General features: G+C 38.8%; 1 protein-coding gene and 1 long non-coding RNA gene across 2 annotated transcripts in view; one reads left to right on the forward strand and one right to left on the reverse strand.

Moving 5' to 3' along the window:
• Window positions 1–4645: 4645 nt before the first annotated feature.
• Window positions 4646–9599, forward strand: LOC146453313 (uncharacterized). The gene is made up of 2 exons (XR_014859531.1): window positions 4646–4726; window positions 6317–9599. It is a non-coding gene; the product is annotated as an uncharacterized LOC146453313 (long non-coding RNA).
• Window positions 8942–19547, reverse strand: part of LOC146453314 (dystrobrevin beta-like) — a 50471-nt gene continuing 39865 nt past the window's right edge. Inside the window, exons 19-20 of the mRNA XM_085096768.1 lie at window positions 12376–12643; window positions 8942–11863 (exon numbers count right to left, since the gene is read on the reverse strand). Coding sequence (XP_084952894.1) covers window positions 11451–11863; window positions 12376–12643 — 681 coding nt within the window. The 3' untranslated portion in view covers window positions 8942–11450. The remainder of the gene's footprint in view (window positions 11864–12375; window positions 12644–19547) is intronic.

A 19547-nucleotide genomic window follows, 5' to 3' on the forward strand; every position in this document is an offset into this window, starting at 1 on the left:
TCATTTTCCTTTCATACAACTCGCAGTTCCACCTTGGCAACAGAACATGAATAAAAAATAACCTAACCGACTTCCAAAAAACATAACTCTGAGGGAAAGCCGATGTTGACATTTTCCCTCATGCCAAAAAATGTCTTAACCGATCTGCAAAATAATGCCTTCAAAAAATAGTGGCTGTATTATTCAGAAAGATGGAAAATATCTTTAAGGTGCATCGACATTTTCCAAAAAATTAACTAATTTTTTCCTAACCTTTGTTCCCCCAAAAGTTATAAATACTCCTATAAAATTTAACCGGATTTTTTTGTGAAGACATCATCCATTGAAAGCTGCTTAAATCACTGTGAATTGAAGATTACACAAGTTTTGTAATAAACCACCACTATCTTTCAAAGGCATTGCATTTAGACAAAAATAAAATCTTATCTTTTCCCGGTTGCTTTTGTTCAGTGCTTTTTCCTCTTTTCCAATCCTTATGCTACTCCTGTTCAATCTTCTTTCCAGTAAACATGTCCTTTCTGAAAACAAAACAAGCAAAAGACATGAGCTTGTGTTCAACAAATACGTCCATACAAACCCAATACATGTGCTATGCTAAATACTTCGACTTTTTAATAACGTTTATTGTCGTACTCATCATCACCATCGTCGTCGTCATCATTATCATCATCGTCATCATCATCATCATCAATAACAACAACAGCATGAAAGATTTCTGCTTGTAACTTTACTATTTTACGCTCAGTAGAGCCCAAAATAAACATTGGAGAATGTTCCCAAGTTTCATTTTACAAAATAACGAAAACCAAACAGTACAAAGGAATTTAATGCTCAGTAGCTTTCATCTAATTTTATATTATATGATTGTATTTATTTATTTATTTATTTATTTATTGAAGTTATGGTACGAATAAACGTTGTTGTTGTTGTCTTATTGGTAAACACTTACAAATTTCATGCGTAGATTTAAAAGCTAGAACCATCTTGTACAGCATTTTAAACAGCCCTACACACCGAAATTTGGATAGTTTAGGAAATTGTACTCGTACTTGACTTTCAAGTGAACAAATTGATTTTACACGAACAACTACATCGTCGTATATTTATGCGTTTTTTGAAAAGTGAGAGAATAATTAAAATACGACTCAGAGCTATTTCAAATTGATGCAAAACAGTTGAAGTTCATAGAACGTGGCCACTTCGAACAATACAGAAAAGCTTTCTTACCACAGAGAGGAACACAAAATTCATTTTGTTTATCGTTAACTCTTCCACAGCTTTTCAATATTCTTATTTCTTCTTTAATTTGTTTTAGTCGGCAAACTGAAACGCGGAAAGCGAACAGTAACTTCAATACAAACCAAACCCCTGGACGCACTCAACGATCGACCTCGGAATTTTACGTATTGAAAACATTTAACGAAATGAGACACTTACCATGTGCGTCTTAGTAAAGCGAATATAGTATCTTCAAAGTCTTTGATGATCCTTGCGTATCAGTAAAACTTCAACGACAGAGGTCATTTTCACACGCCCTCACTCACCAAGCAGTTGCTCGGTTTGACACAAATTCTTCACTTTGTCATGAATATGGATTAGAAGCTGGAACCAACCACTAGCCGATAGAAAAGGCATATTTGGAGTGGAATTTAATTGCAATGTTTAATAAATTGACATTTTTCATATTGTTATTCAAATTAAAACCTGTGGGTTTTATACACTTTATGCAAAAATGGCTAACATTTGATATTCTTTTGTCTGCATTCAAATAAACCCTACTGATCTTGTTCAAAGGAAAAAAATCCTACTGATTTTTTGAACTCATGAACGAGGTTAGTAAGACTAATTTGAATGCAAAACAAAAACAAAAAATGCATAAAAGTGTCAGCCATTTTTGCATAGGGCCTATGGCATGGAAAAAACTGTCTGCGCTATTTTCCGCATCTACAAATCTTGCATCTTATAAAGCCTTTAAATCTCTATTCATATTTGTTTCACAAAACAAAATTTATATTCTCTTGCACTATCTGATGAAACTAAATCATCCTATTTTTCTGAATCAATAGCACTTCATGATCGGCGAATACTTTACATCTCCTCACGCGATAAGAATATTGACTCAAAACCTATGTGCGAATGAAACCATCAAAACAGATTTAAAACAATTCCTACAAAGTTTTATTTTCTGTTTTTATCTTTCTACGTTAAGATTGATAGGCTTAGACTTTATCTTTATATTAACCCGCTTAAAATTAAAGGATAGCAAAACTTCCGATACCATATGCTAGCTTAGAGGAAAGTAGAGTAAGACCAAAGTTTGGGATCGCTAATAAATCCTATCTTATACTAATAACTTTGAAACGTGACATGGATCCGGCTAGTTACCTTCGTTTGAATGGACAAACTGTTCAAATTATCCTTTTCACAGGGAGAAAAATTGATTTTGCGTGATTAAGTTTTTTTTCGGGAATAGGAAGATACAAGAGAGGATACCCCTTGCCCCTCTCTTGGAAGATATTTAAAGTGTATGTACGACATTTTTTTTTTATTTGCTTGATCATATCTTCGTGAAGTTCTCGAATGAAGATAGATGAAAACTTCCTTATCAATTTTTCTTCCCGGGGTTTGAGGCGTATAAAAGTGTCAAATTTCACTTCCGGTTGGGTAGAATGCCTAAGCGTTCCTGTATTGACGTCACACCCAACTATCCCCAGTCTCCTGTCTTGCGCGATATTGTACCCAATTGAAGTGACATTAGACGCTTTTATATTTCATTTATACACGTCAAACGCGGGGAAGGAAAATTGATAAGGAATTTTGTTTCGATTTTCATAAGAGAACAGCACAAAAATTTGATCAAGCAAATGACAAAAAGTCTTTCAAATACATTTAGAAAAATAAATAAATAAATGAACGACTTTACTAATTGTCGAAGTATTTTGCGCTGTACCACTAACTGGGGACACTATAGTGAAATGAATTTTTACAATAACTGTCCAAATTCCCGCGCGCTGATTGGCTCGTAGCTATTGTCTATAAGAGTACAGACGATAAAAATGACGTCAGATGTAACGCGCGCGCTTTCTCAACGGAAAAAAAAAGCCAATTCCGCTCGTACTTTTTCCATGTTATTGTAAAAAACAAATCGACAGCAGTATTCTATGGTCTATACTCTTACAGACCATAAAATGACGCCATAAAATGTCCAAAACTTGGCAGTGAAACCACTCGCCTGCGGCTCGTGGTTTCACTTGAGTTTTGAACATTTTCTGACGTCATTTTATGGTCTATAAGAGTATAGACCATAGAAAACTGCCGTCGATTTGTTAAATGGAAACTGAAAATAAAATTGTTAAAAATCCCAATTGGTAGGAGGAAAATGAGTTGGCTATTTACCAAGCGTGGCCTTGGAGCGGGACTTGAACCTGGGGTCTCCAGATTACACGTCCAGCGCCCCTTATCACTAGGCCACGCCGCCTCCCACATGATCTGTCCTAGAGTATTGCGCTGCCCCTTTTCCATCACGCGCTCCCCGCTTATCTCAGTGAGGATATAGAGAGAATACAGAAAAGAGTTCTTTCCATAATTCTCCCAGATATGTCATATCAGGACTGCTTGGACAGCCTAGGCCTGCCAACGCTAAAAGAGAGACGCAATGAACTATGTAAACGACTCTTTGATTCAATCGCCAACAACTCGGGACATAAACTAGACAAACTACACAACTTACTGCCTCCAAGAAATGAACAAAGCTACTGCCTGCGACAACAGAGAATATATGATCTACCACGTTCGCGCACAGACCGCTTTAGACAGTCCTTTGTGTATGCAATGTCAAAAGATGCCTAGCAACAAACAACGCGTAGTATATAGCTAGTAACCATACATATTTTAATCCCACTAGATACTTATATTTTTATATCATGTACATGTGTCTGTAATTAGTTTTCACATTACCTATTTATACGTTTCTCTGTAAAATAAGCAATTCAGTCTAATGACTGCGATGTATTTTTGAATAAACGGTCTATTCTATTTTTTCTATTCTACTCGATAGAGATAACAGAAGAAAATGTTCAACATACGGGTACCTACACCAAGAGACATCCATGTTCAATAGTTTGTTCAGCATCCATCTTTGCTCATGTTACCCTTTTCCCGCTTAATTCCCTTTTTTTTGCCTCTTCTTCTAAAGACTATTTAATACCTTACTGTTATTCTTTCAAATATTTATTTTATAAGTATATGTCAGAGATTAATAGAGGCCTCGTACTTCGCATTGCTTGAAAACTCCACGAGCTGGCAAAAAAACGTAGCATCCATCCTCAAGGAAAACAGGGCTATTCTACAGCTTTTGGGGAAAAAAGTTGAAGCAGAATGCGCAAATTTTCCGCCCTTTTTCTCTCACTGTTTTATCGAAGGTGTGACAAATAATTAAAAAATAATAATAATAATATTAAATAACAAGTACTCAGCACACACACTCTCACGCGACACACACAGTGTACATACACTTATTTAGCTACAGCTGGATCGTGATATGAAAAGGAGAAGAAGGAAGGGCTTGCATGCTCTCAAATGGGAGATACGGGAGTTCAGTCCACTGGTCCTCTACGTTTTTGGCGCAAACGGCCTGGGTGCTGCTGAGCCACTGTGTACAAAATGGCGGCTTGACCGTTGTGCAAATTCGTGATTATAAGCAGTCTTTGCCGCTCATTTTGTTAAGGTAAGGTAATGAAAACTAACCTTAGACACGTTTTAAAAGATGGCAGAGTAATTTTACGCTTATGTTGATTAGTTTTCTGTCCGATTACTCCTGGAAAAGCCCTAACTTGAGAATCGAAGCAGCTTATTAATTCCCGCCTAAATCAAGAATTACTTCGATCGCTGATCGATGCGCTGCAAAAAAGTTTTATTGGGAAATGTGTGTACTTTTACAGTTTTAGTAATCTGTGAGACTTCTTTGTAGCCAAACCTGAACATTGAGTGTATGAATGACGGCCTGTCGGCCTCCGTTTTTATGCTTTCTTTGCGCATAAACAAGGTAAATATTTGGTTTGCTTGGGCCTTTTTACGCACACCGCCTGGACTTATGTCACTTAAAATGGCATTAATGACACAAGAGAGGCGTTTGCAAACCCGTGGCTAAAGGAATAACTGAGAGAACTAAATCGATCCCTTGTTGAAAATTCGAAATTGGGTTTATGCATGTACAGGGCTTGAACGCGTTTAACAATGGATGAAACCGATGATCGGAAAATCAATCGATCAATCGATGACAATCGATGCCAATCAATCGATTGATATTGATAATCGATGAACAATCGATGCACGGGTTTTTTGTGATTATCGATTTCATCGATTATCAATTTTTATTGATTATCAACGCCAATCGATCAGTTAATTGACATTGATTGTCATCGATTGGTTCTCATTTTTGATGCGTTTTATTTTCAGTAAAGATTTACAAAAAGAATCTGAGTCCAAACTGTGGCCTATAGTTCTCTTGTGACCGGTGGTAACTGTGTTTGGGACAGAGGCTGTACATGTAGTGTTGTTGGCTTTTTCCTGCGCAGCTCTAAGTTTCTCGATATGGTCTCTTTTTTTCCAGCTTTTACTATACGGCTCACCCATTTAAGCCTGCATGCAGTAAACTTTATTCATTTTTTACCCTGTTTACTTTATGCACCTTTGTTGTGACAAAGAAGTGATAAAGTGATTACTGAAGCCTATTCACGTTTATTCTGGTTTATTTTATTACAATTCAGTATAATTACATCACCCACCATTCAGAGCTCACTCGTCTCCAGTAGCATCTGCATACAAAATACAAACAATCCGGTGAACGAATTCAAATTAAATCTGAAACATTTGTGCGTACTGCGAGAGCGTATACATACATGCTGGAACGAGTGGAATACCGAAATTTTTTCTAACACCAATCGATGACAATCGATGAGTTGCGACCACTTTTGTGTGATTATCGATTGGTCATCGATTGGCCGATGCCAATCGATGCCAATTAACTAACAAGGCATCGATTGTCATCGATTGATCGATTGATTTTCCGATCATCGGTTTCATCGATTGTTCAAGCCCTGGCATGTAGTGTATTAAAGACTTGCAATGAAAAGTTAACTCTTTTAAATCTCTGCCGTGATTTTTTTGATTGGAAATATTCATTTTCTTGATTACCAGCCTCTGACATTATCCAGTTATTAAATATTAAATATTTGGGAGTCTCAATGTGTCTGCATAATCAGTTTCTAATGTATATCAGCATACATTCATGACTTTGCAACCTCTTTTTTTGTAGATTGAAGAAAATTGCTGATGGATTTGCAGTCATCCAGCCTGATTTCTGAAAGCAGCAAAGCTGTAGGTTCAGAGGAAGAGAATACGAGGGAAGAACATGCCAAACCTTATTTAGTGTATTGGGACTACACCTACACTTCAGGAAGCAGACCCTTTAAATGTAACCATTGCAGCAAAGCGTTTGCTTCTCCAGGGCGCATATTGCAACATTTGCCAACTCACATGGGACTCGTGCAAAAGCCACAGTGTCAACAGTGTAAAAAGATTTTTAAGGATGCACAAGGTCTCAAGAAACATGAACGAACGCATGCTCCAAAGCCTTTTGCATGCAACGTGTGTGGCAAGGGTTTTAATGTACCACACCTCCTCAACAAGCATCAAAGAACGCATACAGAAGAGAAGCCTTTCTTGTGCAGCCACTGTGACAAGCGTTTTAGTACCAAGGGTAGTCTGGTTAGACATACCAGATCACACACAGGCGAGAGGCCTTTTAAATGCGATAAGTGCGATAAAAGTTACGGTCGGTCAGAGGTTCTGATGGTGCATAAGCGAACCCATACTGGTGAGAGGCCATTTAAGTGTAGCCAGTGTGACAAATGTTTTTATCAGAAAAATGATGTCCGCAGACATACGAGAGTTCACACAGGGGTGAAACCTCATGAATGCAAACATTGTCATAAAAGTTTTGCAAAGGGCAGAGCTCTTTCAAAGCACATCAGAGTACACACTGCTGAGCATCCATTTCAATGTCAAGATCATGGAAAGGGTTTCGGTCAGAAAGTTCACGCCCGCAAACATAAAAGGACACATATGAAAACAGCTTCAACGCAAACGTAAGCACTAGGGTCAAATATTTCCTTTTCTTGCTTTTGCATCGTGTTCATTTTGACCTAAGGTTACCCTATAGAGTGTGTGCACGGCGGCCACGTTGGAGGACTAAAACAATAGCAGATATTTGCATAAAAATAGAATATATTTCCCAAAGGAAAATCATTGTATTGTTTCGGTCCTCCAACATGGGCGTCGTGCACACACTCTATACCTTCAGAGGTGTCTCGCGTTTAAGCGATGTAGCACGTCCAGTTTAAACTGTAGATACCTGAACCCCTATATCAAATTAAAGCTTATAGAGCTGGCTATCAAACTGTACCAAGAAGTTTGAAATAAAATGAATTGTCGAATTTTTCAGGACCTCTAAATGTGAGCGTCCGAATAACCTTTTTAAAGCTACAAGTCAAAGCGAATTTTGTTTTTCGCTAATTTAACTTGCTCCTAAGTTTCTGGACCCAAAGAGCTAAAAAAAGGTGTCTGCATTTTGCCATATTCAATCGCAATGAAAAGTTATAGAGCATTTTACAAAAATCGCTCTCAGAGAAAAAATATTTCGAAAGAAAAAATTCGCAGACACGTTTTTGTTGTTTATGTGTTAAACTAGCTACTGTCCAAATTTGAAGGCAAACGAACAAATTCCTTTTGAGTTTTAGCTCTTTGAAGTGGTTCCTCCAAGTGAAAAAATTGATTCGAGAAAACAGCGCTAAAAATTCGGCAATTAATTTTATTTCAAAATTCTTGGTTTAGTTTGATAGCCAGCTCTATAAACTTTAATTTGATATAAGGGTTTAGGTATCTACAGTTTAAACTGGACGCGCTACATCGCTTGGACGCGAGACACCTTTGAAGACACCTCTGAAGGTATAGGGTAACCGTAACATAAAACTCTTGTGTTTGTGCTGGTAATTTTGCAATCAGCAATCTCAGTTGACTGGAAGTTATCATCTTTATTACAAACAATGAAATCAATTACTTTTCAACAAATTATAATAAAGTTCATTTCTTCACAATTAACATTACCACAATGCCACTCAGGGACAAAGTACAGCTGAGGGTAGGCTGTTTTCTTATTAAAAAAGGGAAAGCTATGTGTGTTGAGCTTTTCCTGGCAAAGCAAGCTCAAATGAACTTTGGTTGCATAAATAACACCATGAAGCCTCAACATTGATATGCAACGACTCCTTACAATTCTCCACTAACATCTAATGAATCATTTTAGGAGAATTTGTAGTGATCATGGATGAAGAAATGACATTCTAGTTGGTCACTTACAGTTGTTAAATGTTGAGGTTTAAGGGCTAAGCATTCAGCTCTTAAATAGGAAATCTCGAGGATTTTCTTTATTATTTTAAGGAAGAGATGAGTTCCTTTTCAACACTTCTAAAGTTCATTTATAAGTAAATACCACGGGCCCTAAGGTGGTCTTTTCTCTTGGGAAAGGGAAAGCTATGTGATTTGAGCTTGTGCAGTCAGAAAGCAAGCTCCTTAACATTAGAGCATTAATGAACACCTCGTATTTGTATATTTGCTAGTTGCTTTCAGCAAAAAGCCTCAAAGTAACATTGACATGCATTAAATTCCTTCCTATGATACATTTTGGGAGAATTTGTTCCAGCAACATGGAGTCATTTTTGGTTAGTGTTTTGTTGTGTTCATGGCCTTGCTTGATCAACCGGTGATCTTGTAAGGAGTTCACAAAAAACTACGTTGGTCACTAAATAATAATGTTGATAATAAATGTTGAGTTTGAAGGGTTAAGGATTCTCAGTAAAATTTAATATTTGAAAAGGAAGTGTTGATGGTTTTCTTTATTTAAGGAACATCAAATCAGCTACTTTTCAACACTCGTATAAAAGTACCATAACCTGACAGCCACTAGCATAGGCAAAGTAGCATGTCTGTTTTTGTTGGGAAAGGGAAAGCCACATGTTTTGAGCTTCTGTCGGTAAGCAAGCTCATATCAATTTGACTTTGATCCTCTTTAACTAGAAGATCAAATGCCAACATTTTGTACTTTATCACTCTACTGCAGGGCTGTGTTTTGCTGCCAAAACTCACTGTCGCAACCAACTCCAAGTGCAGTGAAAAAAAGCTCTAAGTTTGACAAATGAAATACAATACGACAAGTTTATGACCAGCAGTGACTTTTCCTAATTGTATTGAAGGTGTTTTCTCTAAAGCTAAATGGCAGCCCTGCAACTGGAGCTCTGAAAACAAAACACAACTCCCTATGTTGAAACACAAAACTGGTTTTATATTGTGTACATGTATGATGCAATTAGAAGATAATCACTATTGTTTGACTAACAGCTGTATCCTTTGTTATTGAATTGCTACTATTCATTCCAGTTAGTAATAAAAAAGATCAACTTTTTTGTTGACTTTCTGTGATTAATTAGAACAAATATGACCTAAGAAAAACAAGCGATCTGGGGCGAGTATGAGCACAACTTGAGTAGGACTGGGGAGAGAGGCAAGAGCCCTGTCATTTATTCTCGTCCCCAGAGCCGCCTAGTCCTCTTCGCCGCTGGAGGCTGGGCAGGCCCCGCTGGCTAAGAGGAACAGGAGGCTCTGGGGACAAAAATGCCCTGTCATTCATTCTCGTCCCCAGAGCCGCCTGGTCCTCTTAGCCGCTGGAGGCTGGGCAGGCCCCGCCGGCTAAGAGGGACAGGAGGCTCTGGGGACAAAAATGCCCTGTCATTTACATTGGTCAAATACCAAAGTTGTGTCCAGTTCCACTAAAATTTTGCAAAGCAAAATACAAATATAGAAGAAACTTTGGTTTTAAAAGCACAACTTGAGACATCTATTTTTTAAAGGGTGGGCTAGCTGGTGGAATTTTGTTTGCCCAAATTTAGAGTTATCTAATTTAAACTTGCTCACACCTCCCTCCTCTGCAAAGTCTCCAAATTGATTTTCCTTTTGGATTCCTACACTCCCTCCCACCACACCCCACCAGCCCCTAAGAAAAACGGAAAAGAACTGTTGGTTACAGTTGCACTTTACACCAATAATTCCACCAACTTATAGAGGAAACGTAAGGTTCCCTCCCGTAGGTTCCATAGTAAGCAACTCTCGGACACAAGTTTTGTGTTCAAATATATTATTGTTTTGGCAAACGTTTGTACTGATCAACGTTTCAGCAAAGTAGAAACTGTAAGTGACACGTGTTGCAGTTCATTTGCATCCAGGTCTCGGAGCGTCTCGCAACGCTCACGCACGCGAGTTATTCACCCTCGTGATGTGACGCGTTCCTTCGTGGGCTCCGCGCGCTCCCCAGTCTGCCTTATTTTAAATAAAAATTAAAAAAATAATGTCTTGCCATCTAAACTCTATACAGAAAGCCAACAGCCATACGTGGACGAATCAAAATGTATCCACATTCCTGCCTGCTAACACGTATGGTTTAACATAAAAGAAATGTGTTGAGCTGAATAAAAAATGATAAAAAGAATCGGATTACTGTAAAATAGCCAGGAACAGCGTGTTTCACTTTCACCCTTTCATTCTGGAGACAACAAAAGTATTTTTTCCAAGTGATTTTCAATTTCCAATACGCTAAAAGTTCTGCTGTAGAATGCAAACGCAGTCTATCCCCGTAGACTAGAATAAAATTCGAAATACTAGGAATTGCATAACATCCAGTGGCAAAGGAAAGAACTGCTCTGCAGCTATCCGTTAAATGGCGACGCTAAGAATTTTCGGCACAGCCAGACAAAAAAATTCCAAAACAATCTTGTACACGACAAAACGAAAAGTATGACAGTCACGCTTAGTAGCTTTTAATTAAATGTCTACGGAATGAAAGGGTTCAATGAAGATTTCTCGAGCACGCCCTAGACTTGTTTTTCAAGTCCGTCCAAATCTTTCCTTGAACTGACTAAGTTCCTTTTTCGGTGAACTCCATTTAAAAGTTCTTTGATTTCTTGTCAGCAGGATGGCTTGCGGCTTGCCTCAAATGTTCCATAACAGGGGCATCAAAACAACGGCAAGGTAATACACTTTGGTAAAAAGCTTGATAATAAAACAACAGAGTTTTTGTCCTTTTCAGTAATAAAATATAAAAACGACTCTCTTCACAACTTTATGCGGGTCGCAAGCGGGAGAAAAATGTTCAAAAAACATGGCTAGACCTAAAACTGTCATCATTTGGAGATATCCTTCCTACAGCGACTTCCAGGAAAGACACGACAAGTGCCAACATCGCCATACTTAGGTGTGGAGACTTGTATCAACGAGAAGTACAAAAATATAACTTCACTATTATCTGTGTTATACGACCGTCTATAGATTTCCGCGATCTTCTAACGATTCACCCATCGCTTGATCGCTTCTTGCCATTCCATATCTTCGTCGTCTGTTCGGACCGTGTCGTCGTCGGTCTGAATATAGCTCTCGTCGTCCGTCATCTGAGTTCGTGACGAGCTCTTGTAATCCCCTCGGCGCGCGTCACGGTGGCTGTCGTCGTCGTCCGTGTCCGTGTCAACTTCTGGGCCCTTCGGGCTCTTTCCGCTTCGACCCGGGCCGTGGCTAATGACCTTTTCCGAAGGTTCTGTCATAATGACGTCACCGTTTGACAGGCCTGTGTTAGCTCTGTCCTCGTGGGATTCCAACGATTGTCGGATTTGATTCACTTGTTGTTCCAGTGCGTCTAAATCGGTATCGTTTTTGTTACCGTTTGGAAAATGAGAGCTGACAGCTAGATCATCTTCATCCTCTGGCAAAAGAGAGAACAATGGATTAAACACTGTTCTACTACCACGTGCTATCAAAAGCTTGGGACAGGAAAACATTTTAAAAAGTTCCCGAAAATTAACACAGTAGCATGTAGGTTATTTCGATATTTCCTTCTGGCCGAAGTGTGGAACTGTTCAAGGGTACCCAATGATAACGTTTATGTAAAATACTTAAAATGTTTCTTGGATAATTGTTAAATGCCTCGCTTTTCGAGCTTCTGCTGCCTTTCAAGCTAGCTGGCCTTACTTCACAACTAACGTAAACGGCTTTTTGTCCCTTCGCTTAGTTTTGCAGCTCTACGAAAGTTTGAGCTAGTATTTGACGAAGAAAATTACATTTTTTTATCACAATTTAATTCGAATTAGGCGCTTATGCCTGGCAAACAGACATTCTAACAAAACCGGGATCTGTTTTTGACGCACAGAAAAAAAAACACAGGTGGCACGCAATCTGGATTGCGTTACCAGAAAAAAAGACATACTCACAGCATACCTGAATTCAGTTCTTTTACAAGAGAGGACATGGCACTAGTCACATTATCAGCAGCCAATAGCAAATCATCTCTCAAGTTTCTACCAGTGGCGCGATCACCAAAGGCTTGCTTGATATCGCCATCAACTCCACTCAGTGGGGGAGGGTTGGAGCTTACGACGGGCTCAACATTCGGAGGGGGCACAGGGGACTTGTTGAATATGTCCCTAGACGGCGACTCCTCCATTCTCTGTGCCTTGGGGCTCCGTGGCGTTCGCGGTGAACCCGCCTGTAAAGCAACAAGAAACAATGATGTAAAAATGCTGCGAGTACTCGCAAAGATCGAAGGCACGGTGCATGCGCAATCTTCGCCAAAAAGTTGACGGGAAAAGAGAATTCTCGTTTCAACGCGGATCTTAGAACGAGTTTGGGAGTAAGATGGTAACAATCGTGTCAAAACAAAACGTTTTCATAACAAGCTAGCTTTTACGACGCGTTCTCGTAGAAAAACTACCACACTTTCACCACACAAGATTGGTGGCGCCTTTAATTTTGGTTCAACGCTGGAATCCATGTAATTCTTCAAAGAAATTTAAGGCCCAAATAACTTAGACAATTTTACTTTGAACACTGTTTATTGTTGATTTTAATATTCGCTCTCAATTCAGTTCGCCGTGACTGTTTAGTTTCAATCGAGTCAAAATTGTGATCAGCCGTTATGCGGAGACAAACGTTTTCTCACAAAGGCATCGTGCAGGGCTGTACGGCTTTTTGTAGAGCCCGCTCGGGTTAATACAGAGGTTTACGTTCGAAGATTTTGCCAATAAGTATTCAAAACTGGGCAACAGCGCGCACAGAGCCGTGCAGAAATTATGATATAACGAATGCATATTCTGTTTGTATTCATCGTGGAATTCTAAAACGCCTGCTTTCAAGCCCTGAAAAAGACATTCACTAATCTCTCAAATGCTCTAAAATGATACCTTTTGTAAACGGAATAGCTTAGTACAAAAATGCAATATTGGTCAAACAAAGGACGAAGATTACGGCGAAAGGCATTGACGTAATAGTTTTACGAAGTCTCTGTAAAACACCTCGTTAAAGCTGGAAAACAAACGTCACTTTTCTGGTACTATTGTCAAACGAAGGATTTAATTACTTCAGTTCACGCAAGCCATTAGTTACTTCAGATAAATTGTAACCAGTTATTAATTTTACGTTAAGATAAACCACTGAAGCAATATCAAGCAAATTTCCACTTTACTCAACTTAACGTGTCACCCATTTAGGAAAGAATTGTTGCACGTCCAACCTCAAAATATTGTTACATTTTTTGCTCCCCAGAACATCGCCATACCACCGGGGCATTCAGCGAGAATATTCGAGAAAAGTGTTTTAGATACATGGCTTTTGAAAGCGATATTTGTGTAGGCTAACACAGTTTAATCCGTTTCTAAAGATTCTTTAACTGGATTTTTAAGTCGTAGAAAGTCTTAAGGAATAAAACCACATCTCCCGAAAATCCTAGCTGAATTCATTTTTTCTCTAAATGACAATCTTTTGTCCGCACGACAACAAAAAGAATTAATTTTCCCGTGTTATAAAAGTTTTACAAGTCACTAAACCGAAGAAAATGTCAGTTTTTTTCTCAACTAAATCCGAATTTCTGAGACAATTTAGACCTCCGAACAGTGACCCTAATAAAAGTCGCTTTCGCAGACAGCTCAGTTTTTATTGGCTAAAAGCATGAATGCAAGCTAAACGTCTGTAAAACAATTACATTAACTCACCGTGAATGAAATCCTAAAGCGTGGCCATTTAAATGAAAGCCACCGAGAAGGACTTTACTGTGGAAATAATTTTTATGCTGAAATGCCCGAATTACTGCTTCAATTTATGAATTCCGACGGACTTATTAAAGGCAAGGCTCAATTTAATTGATATTAATTCAAAATTCGTAATTTCGAACTTTTTATTTATTATTACTAAAAAGATAAGGAAGGAATGTCTAAGAGGATGATTCAAGAAAGAGGAATATATTTAACGACCGGAACCCACCCCAAAATTATGCAATTGCAATGTAACACATTGTGAGAAAATATCGAAAAATAAATATAAGCTTAAATATAAATACCAATAATTTAAATGTGAGCGGTCACCCTTGTGTAAGAAAGCGAACATTTTCCTTTTAACAACTTACGCAACACCAAACATATCACTTAACTTGGAGTCTGAAAAAAAACGTTTTTTGGTAACCTCAGTGGTTGCGTGTGTTGCGAAAAGGGGCATGGAAAGGTTTCCGCTATTTTTGCGCAAAAATAAGCGTGGTGCACGGACATTTTACTTTTAACAACTTACACAACACCAAACATATCACTTAACTTGGAGTCCGAAAAAAACGATTTTTTGGTAACCTCGGTGGTTGAGTGTGTTGCGAAAGGGAGAATGGAAAAGTTTCCGCCATTTTCACGCAACAACCAGCGTGGTGCGGCCTTTAGTAGCAGTGTAAATTTGCAGTTAAACGACAGGGTGAAATTCGCGAAAACATTCACCACTTCAAACTATCAACAAACCCCTACCTTAATAGAATTAAACGGGACCGCATTGTAAGAACATCCTCCAACTTCTGACAACGTCCTTGTAAGCGTGCACGAAACGCAGGGAGCCTCAAAAACCGGCGAAAACAACGCGAAAATGTTCGTCACGACGAAGAATATCACGACAAGGGACAAACTCTTGTTTTCGTTACAATAACCGAGCACTTTTCCGAGTGAAACAAGTTTGGTGTCCATGTTGAAATAGCCGCAGTGTCAGCTAACTCGAGAACGGTAACCCCCGCTATCAATTTTTTAAAGCAAATAAGAATTACAAACTCAGGATATTTAAACACGGCCTCCGGAAGGACAGCTATGCATTGGCGCAATACAGGCATTCTATTTAAAGCAGACAGGCAAATATTGCATTGCGTTAAGCACGTTTGACGTGATGCCGAGAAGAGATAAACTCGAAATGTATAACTCTTGCACAGCTTTGCACGCTCCAAAGCGAATATACGACATCCGGGTTAAATTTAGAAAAGCTAAAAGGCGGTTTTACTCAAAGCGCGTTTTAAGAGCTTAATTATTTTGGACCCTGTGAATGCGGTCCAGAACCCCACTTAGAGAAATTTTTCATTCCACACACACTAACATGAAGACATTTGCGTAATGTTAAGACTACAAGGAGGAACGACTTGTGAAGAAGGTTGAAGAATTTTCTCGGTATATCCCAACCAATGATAAGAAAGGTAGGTCAAAGCTTAAGACTCATGGTTACCGTAAGCAGTACTAACTACCACCCTCTCGACAAACAACAGAATTCCGATTCAAGAAGAATAGGATGCCAGGAATAAGATTACTCGTCGCCGCAAGAGTTTGCTGCCGAACCAGAGCCCAGTACCTTGGGGCGCCCAAGAAAATGCTGGGCGCCTAAAATTTTATGCAGCAGCACGTAATACTTCACGTGTTGGGCTCCTAATTTCTTGGCTTTTGGCCTTGTGGGCTCCTTAAAATTTTTCTTAAGCAACAGGCTAATCAGGGACAGCTACACCTTTTTAATTCACAAACAAGACTTCCCGTCAAGAAAAAATACAATTGTGAAATTTAAAATTCCAGTGAAAGTCGTTGAGCAAACTTTTTTCCGCTCTCCAAATCAGCGCCAAATAGTAGACATTCCTCAAAAGAAAAAAAAAAAAGGTAACAGTGTTCAACATCAAATTTCTCCTTGTAATATCAATCCTGATTCAACCCCTGAGGTCATGAGAAGCAAGGATATGATCACCCAAGGTGAATTTTCTTGATATTATAATAACTTCTCCCCAGTACTTTTATAAGAAAAGTATGGGGACATGATTGGAGAATTTGTTCTTTGATATTAGGGGTTAAGGGGTTTCAAGCCTTTTCTCATGCTGGTTTTCTTTTTCGTTTTGTTTCTTATACCTTGCATGGAATGAATGCTTGACTCACCTTTAAGGAAGGAATAGGATTTAATTCTAGGAAAGAATATGATTTCTGAAAATACAGGAATTTTTAATCGAGCCCGGAGTGACATTCACCATGATCCAATATTCAAATGTACCTTGAACGTATTATATTTCCTTCGAGACAAAATCAGTTGTTAAAATTCTGTTTGACCGTTCTAGAGGAGTGCAACTCACGTCTAGTTTTTTGGCGCTAAGCAGCACCTTCGAGAATGCTCTGCAGATCAAAAGTTTCATAACTTTACTTGGGCTGCTTAATATCATTAAGCAATCAAACAAGCCCACATCAATCACCTGTTAAAATGTTACTTAACAGAAAATGCAATATCGAAATGATGTCGGAGTTATCTTGCAGTTATCGCTCCTTTATCGAGTCGACCAATATCGAAGTATGAATTCTCCTGACAGGCTGATATATCAGTCTCTTTAAAATAGCTATGAGAATTTGATGGTTCAGCAACTTCCGCTGTTCCAGTCAACCGTCTGCTTCAAAAAGAGCCTATATTACGTAATAAGAGAAGAGACGTTGATCAGGGTCATTATGAGTTGGGTTAAACCAAGAATGATGTAACGTTACTCTTAGTTCTGTGTGCATAACGAGGACAATGTGAGACAGTTCACATGAAATTTCTAATTAGGCAGTACTTTCAAATGGAGCGGTTTATTATGCTGTACGAGGTGGCGCCAACGTCTTAACATCGAGAAAATATCTTTATGGATGACCATTACTGATTAAGCAAACAGCATTTTCCATTAAGTTCAAGTGGACAACATTAATGACGGTCTAAGATCCCTTGCCTCGCTTGCTGTAGAGAGGTTGCTTGTGATTGGTCAGTATCGGCTATGCATTCCATATAAAGAGGCATTTGAAACACGCAGGAATATGATAACCTTTATCTAGCGATAAGGTTGCGGCTCGCCAGCACCTAATTGCCTTTTCAATGGAACCTAAAGACGCTTCAACATTTGGGAAAACTCAGTTTATTTCAACTTCCTCACTTGGGACAGATTTAGAAAAGAACAGTACATCATTGGAAGTTACACCTCACTAGCTTTCATTTTCATCGAGATTCAAAACAAACTTGTACAACATAACATACAGCAACAACACAAGGAACGAAAGTACAGCTCGATAGCGCTACGTCGTAGGATTTCATCCTCGGACTTACAACTTAGAATCATCTTAACGAGTATAACAAACAGCGCCACAAAAAAGTACTGCTCAGTTGTTTTATTTTGAATAGTCGCAATTGAGGATGTTACATACAGACTCAAAGACTTCACTGAACTATCTTGTAAAGCATAACAGTTCCACAGGAAAGCAGCACTCAGTATGCCATGCACACAGTCTGAAATGGTAGAGTCATAGTTTGTTGAAGACAGCAGTTTTGAAGGTCGAGGAGCGATTCAAGTGTTCTCCGAACAAAATATTTACTTACTGTAGGGCTGGGGAAGTATGTATGTTTAGTACAAACCACGTTACATCCTTTTAATTTGCCCCGCAGATAAAAGAACAATTATGTTGTTTGTAGGGCAATTTGTGTCCCCGCATTAGTATAGGACTTGTTTTCCCAAGCTATAATGTCTGACACTTGGAAAAGGGCTCTGATTATGATCGATTGATTGACCTTGAAAGTCCTAATATTGGCAAAATAAAAAGTAAGACGGATTGAGTCGGTTTAAACGTCATATCTCATCACATTCGGATTTCCTGTGACTAGCGACAACATTTGGCGGTAAAATAGCCGACAAAACCCCGGATGTTGTCGCAGAGAGGAAATAAACTTGTATTTCTAGCATCTTTGTAACTGAAAAACGCCGAAGATCGCTCGTAATATCCATCAGATTGCGATATCCTAACCTCTTATCGTAAAGCGGATTGGATTGGCCGCGCCAAAGAAAACCTCTCAACGCAAAGCGATGTCGAAATGTTGACAAAAATACCTGGAAAAAGAACCCTGTTTTACCGCGGAAATTCGAAAGGTTATAGCCTAAGAAACCGAATGCAGTGTGTTTTCGACTAACATAATTTATTCCAGGTCTTTCTAATGTGCTTGTTTTCGCTGTAGAATCAAAACAAGTTTTGGCAAAGAAACGCCGGAACAATACCACCACGCCTCTATGATGGCTAGTCACCAATTCACATGTTACGCCACTTTAAGATGCTCTTCGTATTGGATTTTATATTTATCCCCGCCGAGCCGCGCTCATTTGTTTGCTCTCTTTTAGGGCGCCATAAATTCTACACATTCTTTTAATTCTACTCAACTTGAGAACCACTCAGTTCTTATTTTAGAAACCTATGTAAATTATTGAAACAGCTTTTTCCAGGACTAAGTATCCAGACCATCATATTCTATTGTGCCGCGAAATGTAAAAGCAAAGTTGTGTCCTTTTGTTGATATCAAGAGCTGTCGAGACAGACGAAGACAGTGCAAAACAACAACCCCAAAATATTGTCCAACAACCAACATTGTTAGAATAACTAACTGCCCAAGAAATTTCATTAGAAAAATTGAGGTTTTGGATTCCTGCGCCAGACCACAAACTCAAAGTTTTAACCACCTAAACCTTTTAAACATAACCTCAGGAAAGTAACGCTTAATGGTGTTAATTGAACGGTCACAATTTAGGATAAGTTAGTACACGGGACGCCTTGCACATCTAAATAAAATAGCACCACAAGAACGCACTTCTCCGCAATGGCTTCAGTTGGATTTATATTCACAGTTCACAAAGAAAACACAGAGCATCATCACATTGAAGTGAAGGTCAATTAAGAGTCAGAGAACAATATACACTTGAAGTAAATACTTTGGGACGGGCACCAAGGGGAAATGAAATTTGTTTGAAGTTTGCGGCCAGGATAGCTTAGCAGGAACAGTCAGTATAAATACTGGTTGTTTGCGCTCGTTTGATATGTGGCTTCCCGCCGCTTAAAGTTCATAAAATACACAACTTCGGTACCGCGCCCAACGACTTAAGTATTGCGCTCAATATAGGGGACTTCAGTTGACCGGAAATGTCCAAAGTTGGTGCATTGGCAAATTATACGTTGTATTGTCACTGTGTTGATCCTGGGATATTGTTAAAAACAAATGAACCGATTTTATCTAAAGACTTTGAAGTTAAAACATTTCGTAAACACCACTACAGCAAAGTGCTGATAGAGTTT

Source organism: Pavona decussata, unplaced genomic scaffold (genome assembly GCF_977016875.1).
Source record: "Pavona decussata unplaced genomic scaffold, jaPavDecu1.1 SCAFFOLD_338, whole genome shotgun sequence".
Classification (NCBI taxonomy): Eukaryota; Metazoa; Cnidaria; class Anthozoa; order Scleractinia; family Agariciidae; genus Pavona; species Pavona decussata.